Source organism: Leucoraja erinacea, chromosome 11 (genome assembly GCF_028641065.1).
Source record: "Leucoraja erinacea ecotype New England chromosome 11, Leri_hhj_1, whole genome shotgun sequence".
NCBI lineage: Eukaryota > Metazoa > Chordata > Chondrichthyes > Rajiformes > Rajidae > Leucoraja > Leucoraja erinaceus.
In genome coordinates, this window is record NC_073387.1 from 26,105,981 (window position 1) to 26,117,003 (window position 11,023).

The 11,023-nt window shown below is 38.2% G+C and overlaps 1 protein-coding gene across 1 annotated transcript in view; it reads left to right on the forward strand.

Annotated features, from left to right (window-relative positions):
• fam193b (family with sequence similarity 193 member B) overlaps window positions 1-6,209 on the forward strand; it is a 69,277-nt gene extending 63,068 nt beyond the window's left edge. The window contains exons 9-11 of the mRNA XM_055642926.1: window positions 405-467; window positions 1,374-1,455; window positions 2,883-6,209. Of these exons, the coding sequence (XP_055498901.1) occupies window positions 405-467; window positions 1,374-1,455; window positions 2,883-2,976 (239 nt within the window). The 3' untranslated portion in view covers window positions 2,977-6,209. The remainder of the gene's footprint in view (window positions 1-404; window positions 468-1,373; window positions 1,456-2,882) is intronic.
• The last annotated feature ends 4,814 nt before the right edge of the window (window positions 6,210-11,023 follow it).

Consider the following 11,023-nt stretch of genomic DNA (forward strand, 5'->3'; position numbering starts at 1 on the left):
CTACATCCCCTTTTAATGTCTTGTTCTCACACCTTACACTTCTTTATCTCTGTGTCTCCCTCTTTCCTGACTTTCAGTCTGAAGAACCGTCTCGACCCGAGACGTCACCCATTCCTTCTATCCAGAGATACTGCCTGTCCCACTGAGTTACTCCTGCATTTTGAGTCTAACCTTGACCACTGCTGCCAAAGATATTTGCATAACTAACTGTACTAATTGGCAAGTAGAATCTTGCAGACTATATAATCGTGAATTTGTGTTGGAATGGGTCAAGCTCCAGCCTGCTTCTGAAGGTGAAAAGTACCAGGAAATAATCAACGAAGCATGTTGGTAGAGCATATTGTTGTAATTTTTCTGTGAAATAATGTAATATTTTTTTTCTGCTCTTCTAATAACAACCCCAGTGCAGAGAGCTGATGAATGTGCCGAAAAGCAAGAAGGTGTTCGGACAAGACCTAAACAAAATGGTAAGGAAGCACCAGTAAAATGAAATGCTTAATATTTTGGCTCCTTTTGGTTTTATATTTTAAAGCTCAAACCAGTACTTTGATGACTAAGTTGGTGTTCTTTTTTTTAAACATAACTTGGATTGCCAAATTTTCATAACAGATTTTCATACCGGATGCACTTTCATAACTATAAATGAAAATTATTAAAACAGTGCAAATGCTGGAAATCTGAAATAAAAATAAAAATGTTGGTGCATGCAGCAGGTCAGAGCAAGTGAGGGGGAGCCGAGTAGAATAAAGGGAACATCTCTGATTAGGTAAGACCAAATGTGGCAGTTGGAAGCACATACTCTTTGTCTATGTTAGATGTTGTCATTTGTGGGTCAGGCTGTACTAACGAGAGGAAAACTGAGCCCAAATCATAAATGGATGACTGGCAAAAATGGCCAGTTCTGAAATGAATGGAAAAAAGCACGTTACCTAAAGCTGGAAAACATGTTTAGAGTTCAGAAAACTGCAGCACCTCTGCATAGAGGTTACATTGGGGCTTGTTGTAACCATGCAGAGGTCACAAACATATAGCTCAGACATGGGGGAGGAGAATAAAAGTGGCAAAAACCGGAAGCTCGGGGTCGTTGCAGTGGACCACAATGCAGAGGAGACCAAATATTGAATATCACTTAACGTTCATATTGTGAACATTTACAACTGTGTCAGAGCTATGCAAGAAGTCTATTTGTAACCACTAACGATTGCCTGTGGTGTTTGTATTCTATTCTAAACTGATCTTCAAATTCAAATGACTGAATTGCTTTAATTTTAAATATTGTGTGTTAAATTGAAGATAGTCGATTCTATGTTATTATGCAGAAATTCGTCATTTGAGCTTTGCATCCTTACTGAGCAGCTCTTTTCATTTCTCAGATGATGTATTTCTTCCCAAAGACATTGATTTAGAAAATGTGGAGATGGATGAAACGGACCGTGAGGTGGAACATTTTAAGAGGCAAGTAAAAAGAGAACCTAATTGGCATGAGTTTCAACAGCGATTCGGATAGGCAGTCTTCTTCAACGTGTGAAAAGGAGACAATTCATATTAGCAGAAGTTTTCAGTTATACTGACATTTCTTTATTTTCTGTCAACAATGACACAAATAACTAACAATAAAATGACTTTGGAGTGCATTCCCATGTTTATCTCTTTTCATACTCCTGCTTTTTCAATGCGAAAGCTATTGCATCTCTTGTTTATGCTTTGAGTGCTCCCTCTTGTGCTCAAGCCTTGCATTACTCATTTCTCGATTGTCACTTGCTATCTTGAATTTTTTAATCCATTTTTAGTTTACTTTTAATTTTCTGGTGTTTTCTTCCCTCGATAGATCTCATCAATTTTACCCACTCATTGCTGCTATTTCTTACCGGTATATTCTCTCCCTTATTAGTTTTGCTCTTCCTTGACCTTGCCTTTCAGTTCTTGTATGCCCTGGTCCCAGGTTCACTCACTTGCATTGTTCATCAATCCTAGCAGGCAGGATTGAGCTGATGGCTGGCCAGCAGTTGTACATAGAACTGTTGGATAACTGGGTATTAGCATCAACATGATCTTCCTGCCATTATGTCACATCAAAGCCAGCTATCAGTGCATTGCACCCAAAACCCGCCACCAAGTCCAAGGGCTTCTCCAGATGGCCTCAAGCTGAGTGGTCAGTTGTGCAGTATCAGGCCCCTTTACTTCATGTCGCTTGTCTAATGTGATTCTATTAATTTGAATAGAGTTGCTGACCTGGAAGAAAATAGTAAGTGGTTTACTTAGATTGTTTTAAATTGTATGAGGTAAGTGTATTTTTAAATAAATGTGTGTAACATGTTAGTTTTTTTTAATTAAGCAGAGACATATTGGATACAATTATAAAGACCATCAAGGGTGATCTGAGATCAGGGTGATAGGATAGCAATTTGATGCCTGGTTGTTCCTGGCTGAATGCACTGCTCTGGTCTGGCTGGAGCCACGTGACCTTTCGGATGGTTTGGATAAGAGAATAGTATTTGTGCTGACCTGAATCATTTGCCAGATCAAACATTATTATCAAACATCTTTATTAACATTTCTAAGTAGATAAAAGCATAAACATTTCAAACATAAATAGAAATGAAGAATGATCACCATTGTATTCATCCTAAATACCATGTTAGCATTTTGTTACTCATCTTCATAATTGACATTTTCTTTTGTAGTTATTTTTGCTGAAAACAACAAAACTCTACTTTTTATTTCATTTGCAACGAATAGCATTTTGTTTTGTAGAATACAGCAGGTGAGTTATTTTTTTGTGTGGATATTTAATTCGTATAGCAAAGCAGGAATAACAATGTCGTTGGTATGTTTTTTCGTTCGATTTTGCTCTGACACATTTATTTTATTTTCACTTGTAGGTTTTGCCTTGACTCTGCAAAACAGACAAGGCCAAAGGTGTCTGTAAACTGGTCTAACTTTAGTCTGAAAAAGGGTCCAAATACAGCTAATTGAAGAGGGCACCCAGCTCTTGCCTAACAGAAACTGGAAATGCCCTGCGGTTATCATTCCTTGCTGCGATGGATATCAGCCTGCTCTCACAGCTTAAGCCAATTTGCTGTGATGTATGAACAACTTGCTGTGATGTCATCCACAACCAGTGCCTTAGCCAGAAGAAGTGCACGTCTCTAAGTGGGTGGCTTAATTGTTTCTTGGGTTTGTTTCTTGTGCTTTATGGTCATTGTGAGAAATGTTGTCGATAAGTGTTGACACCAGTGAAGCAAATGGGAGTTCCAGTAGAAATCAATATGGGAATTGTAAAGTTCCAAAGTTTGCAAAATGTTTTTTGGGCAGTCAAGTCAGATAAAATGTGGAATAGGATAGTTGTTTGGTCGTTAAAGTGACAGTAAGGCAGGGCAGTCACATTTCATGCTACTTGAGGATTGTCTCTTGTGCAATGATCTGTAAATGGAACTGATTTTTAGGAAAACGTCTTGGTCTTAAATCTAAATAAAATCTGTCAGCATAAAAATCAAATAATATTTAACATCTTGGATTTTGCACCAATTGGGTGTAGCTTTAATTAGCCCCTTTGGCAAGATGTGTATAGTAATTGCTGTCCTAAGAATGTCTCATGAGAACTGGAGTAAAGGTGAATATTATCAATAGTCATCTCTGGGAACACAATTCAGTGATAAGAGCAAAGACTACATTTGAAATGTAACAATGCTATAGTGTGTTTTGTCAACTGGGAAGGTAGATCATGTGCCTTTTGATTGTCCATTTCTCTTCCCAGTTCTAATTCTGAGACCTTTGAACGTACATTTATAGAATCAGAAAAATAAATTGAGGCGATTACTTTCAAAACTGACACCCAGGTTAGTGCAGCCCGTTTTCCTTAATAGGTATGTAAATAAGCTGTGTATTTGGAAGCTGTTGAAACAGTGTAGAGGGAATGGTGAAATTGCCAATACCATTTAAAATCGGCTTTGAAAAATGCTCTGATTTTTGTAGCTCTTAAATTAGCTAGCTAAATTTTTTGACAGCATTAGACCCAAGCAATGCTATATAGAAACAATGACGAGGCTAATAGCACAGCAATTAATTGTGTGCAGGCAACTGCATTGGTGCTTATTTTACACACTACCAGGTAGTGACAATCTGCCCATTACAGGAGGTGCTGCGCTGTAATGGAAGTCTTACATCAGCATTTTTGATCGTGCTTTCTCTCTTCTCAATTACATCATCAATCTCAGAAGTGCACAGTTCCCTATCTTAACAATAGCTTTTTTAAAGCTGTTTTGACACCAAACCAATATTCTAAGTGTTGTTGAAGCACAAATTTTGGACAAATACTATCTATAACATAGAATTCCAATGCCGATGTACCAGGGTAATGATCTGAAAATCTGGTGTTGCTTATAATTTGGTTGGAAATGAAGAGTAAATATGGAACTGCAAACTCTTTAAAATCAAAAATCAGAGTTTATGTTTTGGTTATAATGTGAGTGGCAGAGCTTGATCAACCAATTGTGTTCCTTTGCTGACCTCGTACAGCAAATTATCTACACAGTGATCAGACTCTGATCATAAGCCCAATAATATTTGTATTCAGCCCAAGTACAATCAACAATTGAGCATACTAAATCTGATCTCCTTGGTTATTTCTGGTAAATAAAATGCTGCAAGTACATTGCTTCTTTCTCCTTTTCTTTTTATAATTAATTTCTATTCCTTAAATTGCTGCCACATCCCAGCCAAGAATAAGATCATAATTGCCAGAAAGAAAAAAAATGATTTGGCCATGTGGTATCTTCATGGCGAGTAAGTATTAACTGCTGAACTGACGGTGATAACCAGCTGGTTGGTATCTTCTATAGTCATGGAGTAAACCGCATTTTGCAGTATATTGTACTGTAAGTTAAAGACTTCCTACTGCGCCACCATATTGGAGTGTGTAGTGGTGACAATATATAAACCTGTAGTGGCCGACCCACTTTCATATCATGGTCAATTTCAAGCATGGATGCTAATTGATCATTTATGATAAACTTTATATGTGTTTAGAACCACATTGTAAATATCCTGTGTATAGTGGTGTCGGTGCAGATAGTGCTAATGCACATCTGTACATTACAGAATGACAAACAAATCTTTATATTCAAGTGTTTTTATCAATAACTCTTAGTAAAGTAAATTGGCTATAATCGTTGTAAAGTTCATTTTATGTGAAGATTAAATAAAGTCCTCACCAATGTGATGGAAACTGAATGAAAACTTTCCTGTTGTGTATTAGTGACTGTAGCTGGATTTGCATTGTAGTATATGATTCTTGTTTCATCCTTTACTTTTCATTGTTGTAAACAGATCATTCTTGTTGCAACTTGAAGACATGTGAGTCACAGAGCAGCAGTCCATTCCCATGAAGTGGCATTTTATATTATAGTATTTGCTTTACTTGTTTTTGTTTTGTTTATAAAACCAGCTTCTTGGCATGTGTCCTGTTTTTTTTTTTTGTTTTTTTTTGTCCTGTTTATGCTGTCTTTAATTTGGTTTCCTTTTGGAAGAAGGAAGTATATGTTCTGTTTGTAATGGATGCTACAATTAATATGATTTTTGTCTGAATCTCATAACCATCTCCACAGCGCTCAAATTCTCAGCAAGATTTAGATTGGGATATATTCACATTATATGTTGGACTGAGCCCTCTGGAAGAAATGTTTTTAATTTGAAATAAGAATATTGTTTCTGAACAGTTGTAGGGAAAGGTATCTTATGGTATAAATTCATTTTGTGTTGTATGCTCCATTTCATGCCTGCAGCAGATCCCAGAAATGTTTGGGGAAGTAATTCCCATCCACTGAAACAGTTTCATGTATGCTTCACTTTGTTTAAAATACGTGTTTGAAGTAACCCCGTGTAGTTTTCAAAATGTGAAATCTTATCAATTTATAATCCTGCAATTGGTTGTTTAAATAGATTTTGTTCCATTATATGTATCTTTATTTTGTATTGTAACAAGAGCATTTTTATCTATTTCAAACCAAAAATTGTTAGTTTTATACGACTTTCTGGCACCAGCCAGTCTGAACTAAAACGCAGTGGTATAAGCCAATGTTCTGACTGTTAATTCTGAAAAGAATGTAGGTTTCTATTATGCTGGCCGAGACATTTTTGATATCCTTTTTTAAATTATGTACTGTGAATTGTCTTTCTTTTGAAAGATAAATACAATGTCTTGATGAAGATATGTGTGCTTATTTTCTTAGAGATTTGTTCTGCATCCATTTGTAGGTCCAGAAAGACTTGAGAAGGATTGGTGGGATTTGACAAGAAGTGACATTCATCAAGCGTCATCTGTCTATGAAATCCAACACAGAAATTGTTTGCCATTAATTACAGCATTTAGCCATGACGATAGTTATCCCAGCAGCGCAGAAATGCCTACTGCTTAGTCTGTTCAGAGTCAGAAAAAGAAATCACGTAAAAGCATTATATTTGACCTGGATCCATTTTTTTAAAAGTGTTAATGTGAGAACTCAAAACAGTTCTCTGCACTACATGCCCTTATATTGTTTATGTTCCCGAGAAACCGGTTAGACACAATTTTGTGCCAGTCCGGTATCTATTTTCTACTTTGCTAAATGAAACCCTTCAGCTGACAACAAATGTAGTTGATAACAGCTGTTAACAAAAGTGCACTTTCTCCTATACAATTAGTGATATTGGTTAGAAGAGCTCATAATCCTGTGCTTTTCACAATCAAGGATTTAACTTTCTGGAATGGAGAGGAAAGTAATTACAGCTGGATTTTTTTTCTAATTAGACGGTGAAATTAGAAATTAATTTATTTATATTTCCGAGAATCTTTTCCAAAAGAAAGTAAATCAGCATCTTTAGAAAATGACGTCTTCCATTGAAGTTTTAATCAAGTTTGATGTTTTTCTTCAAGTTATACAAAGTTGTGCGTTCAAAGATCCTAATCACTGCAAGACTTAATCTGAAAACCTACAAGAAATTATCACCCTGTTATTGAAAACACAAGTTTCCGTTTTTAATGAGTTTGGTAATGGGTGAAGCTGAAGTCCTTTTGAGTTTTTTTTATATGGCATTTCTCACGAGTTTGCGAAGGTTGCGTTGACCATTGGATACACCTTTTCCTGAGCACTTCAGCCTTAAAATAGATCCAGGGTTTAAGATTTCAATATCTCACCTACATTAAAATGTTTTAATATACTAATCTGACTTTTGAAACTTCAACTCTTTTTATGTAGATATGTAAATGCTATAATATTTTGCGGTTCTAATATCTCAGTTCATCAAGAATGAAGTCCAATCAAGGCCAAATCTGCAACCAAGTACAACATAATGTACAATTTTAGAAATGGTCCTCACATGATTTGCCATCAAGGTGATACTTTATGTATGTAGAGATTACAGCTGTAGAGTGAGCAATGTTACACCTAGAACGCACGCAGCTTTGTATTTTCACCATATCTTCAAATCGCAATTATTTCATCAATTAAAATATATTTGGCACAATATTTAAATTTTAAGATAAGAAATGTGACCAACAAAACAAGATGCAGGAGGAATTCAGTGGATCTGGCACCATTTGTGGAGGGAAATAGACAGACAATGTTTTCAGGTCTGAAGAATGGTCCTGACCCCATATCTTATCTGTTCATTTCCCTTTACAGATACTGCTTGACCCACTGAATTGCTCCAAATTTTTTTTTTTTTTATAATGTTCAGTATTGAATAATAAGACAGATTCAGTTCACAGCCTGATGACGCACTCACGTTTATTAAAAAAAAATGAAAACATCATGTTCAATATTGTGTTAACCTTTGAGAAATGCAAAATTGGAGCCAAGATATGAGTAAAGGTGACCTCTTCAATATTAATATCTTCAATATGTAATTCCCACGATGTGTGATTCAATCTTATTTTGGTTTAGTTTTTCCTGGTAAATTGATGGTATGTGGGAAAAGCCAGCCTTAATGATCAACATGGAACAACTTTTTAAATGGTGGAACAAACTATGAACTGTTATTATTATTGTATTGCCATTCCCAATGTGTGATCACACAATGTAGTTGAGCAAAGTGAAATTTTATCCAAGTACTATGATTGGAGACTTCGTTAGCTTGGACAATTAAGTGTAGAGAGCAAAGGAGGTGATATTTTGTACCTGCAGTACTTGTGATGGTTTAATGAGTAAGTCTGTGAATTTTGTCATGTTTCATGCAGAGTAGAATATTTTCATAGTTTACAAAAGACAAAAAGATAAAGATAAAAAAATAGAATAATAAAAAAAATTTAAAAATTGAATAATTTTCTTCCAAGTTAGATTGGTGTGCAACTTTGATAGGCTGTGGGCCGAGCATCAAAAATGTGTCTAGAAATCGGTTTTCGTGACCCAAGTCACCAAACTACATGAAACTTTCCACAGATTTAGATGAAATATAATTGAGAAGGATGTCATAACTCGTCATAGCCAAAAGTTGCACATTAATTAATTAAACTAATTAGAAAATGGAATCGGGAAAGTAAGCACCATTTAGTGGCCAATGCCTAGGTATGTTACAAAACCTACCTGAATCGTGGCTGAGCATCTGCCCCACCCCTTGTGCGCGATTTTGGCGCTGTTTAGAGGGGGGGGTTTAAAACGCGATTTTTACTAGGCTGTTCCAATCGAAAATGTTCAGCCTAGTAAATCATTAACGGAAAATCGCTGAAAGACCCCGTCGCAAAAGGTATTATTAGTTTTTATGGCCTTGTATAATATTTATAGTAGTTTAAAAATCACTCTCTCACTCCGCAACCTCTCGCAGCCCCAGGGTTTTATAAAGCAAACAATTAAAGGTATGTACCTTATTTTTACATTAAATGGGGCTTGTATATAACCCTGTATATAAAGTTTTCTATAGCGAGTAGTTCATTTTGGGCTCTTTATATCCCGCAGTATTTTTCTGGGCACTTGAGGGGCACAAATCCAGCGCAATGTGAACGTTCTAAACCAGCGCGTTCACAGGAACCCACTAGAAAGCCGATTTAAATTGACTTTAATTTACAGCAAATGAACACTAAATTCCTTCCATTTGGCCTATAAATTGATGTAAATGAGATTTAAAAATCATGTTTTATCGTGAATTATTTGTGAATATCATTTGGACACTTGGGCTATTTAAAAATGTTAATCATTTATTAAGAAATGGATAGATGTTTAGATCTAGTGATTGAAGTTTGAAATTAGCTACAATTGGGTAACTAACTAATTATATGCTTTAATTTCAGGTCATCCAAGCAAGATTATTTTATATTTGTTTCAGAATGCTTCAATCTATGATAACTGAAAATTTCATTCAGTTCTCTTAATTTTTAAGAAGGTTATGGGCTTTTGACTGTCCACGATCACAGCTTTTTTGTTATGTCCATAGAAAATCAATAGGGAACAAGATGCTAATTTCCGAGTATGAAAATGGCCATAACCTTTTTATTACTTGAGATATGAAAATGAATTAGGTGTCAAATTAAACTTATTGTTATGCTTTATCTGATGGGATAAATTGCAGACTTGATTTTTTAAATCTCAAAATTTTGTAACATTGCTACAATGCCCATATTACACCATGGGCAGCCTATTTCCGTGTTGCAGTCCATTTAAACTATATATTATTATTACACTAAATTAACATCCACCACAGTGAGTTCACCAGGCACCTCCTCACTGTGATGGAAGGCAAAAGTCTTAAGTCTTTGTCTCATCCTTTCTTATTCTCCCTCTGCGCCGAGACGATCCAGGCTTCAGATGTTGTGACCCGGCCGGGCGATGGTAAGTAATGTCAGTTCCGCGGCTGAATCCGAGCTCCGCCGACGGGCTGGTTCAACTCTGCGGCCCAGAGTGGTCGAAGCTGCCGAAGCTGCGGCCCTCCAGTCCAGCGGACGCAGCTGTTGTTGCGGAGGCTCCGGAGAGCAGGTCATAAACCTGTGACTGTGAGCTCCTGACGATGTCGTCCACTGGGCCCGCGGTCGGGTCGGGTGGCCGCTGCCGCCGGTACGCTGCCGCCGGAACACTGCCCCAGCTCCGAGGCCGGGTAGCCGCTGCCTCTGCCGCTGCTCCAGCTCCGAGGCCGGGTCGCCGCTGCCTCTGCCGCTGCCCCAGCTCCGTGGCCGCTGCCCCAGCTCCGAGGTCGGGTCGCCTCTGCCGCTGCCCCAGCTCCGAGGTCGGGTCGCCTCTGCTGCTGCTGCCCCAGCTCCGAGGCCGGGTCGCAGCTGCTGCTGCCCCAGCTCCGAGGCCGGGTCGCTGCTGCCTCTGCCGCTGCCCCAGCTCCGTGGCCGTTGCCCCAGCTCCGTGGCCGGTGCCCCAGCTCCGTGGCCGTTGCCCCAGCTCCGTGGCTGCTGCCCCAGCTCCGAGGTCGGGTCGCCTCTGCCGCTGCCCCAGCTCCGAGGCCGGGTCGCTGCTGCCTCTGCCGCTGCCCCAGCTCCGTGGCCGTTGCCCCAGCTCCGAGGCCGGGTTGTGTGCTAGCCTGAATGAATGAGTGGATGTACAGCTTCCAAATCTCATTTTTTCACATTATAAAAGGGTGCAATTAAATTAATTAAAGTCCATACAGATAGATTTTCATAGATTCAGACTTTTGATCTTACCTTTCAGTTCCAGTTGATTCACAAAGTTTGACTGCAGCACCTCAGCAGCGACTTTGCTTTCAAGACTTTCTTCTTCTTCTATCCACTTAGCAGCACATTCTTCAGCCTTCTTAATGCTTTTCTCACTAAATTCAATTACCCTGCTGCAAGTTTCCACGACATGTATTCCACAGAACTACAAAGAGCCTTCATCGGAATCTTCAGTAAAACAGCCATCAGTGAAGTCCTCTCAGCTATGTTGTGTGCTAGCCTGAAGCAAAACGCGTGATTGGCCAACTAGCATACAACTCGATGTTAAACGTGCTTTTATTGGACTAAAAATACCCCAAAATTTTCTGTTTTTCTCTAATAAAAAAATGTGCAAGTCTTGTTGATGACGAGTTTCAGGGGTGATTTATATAATATTTT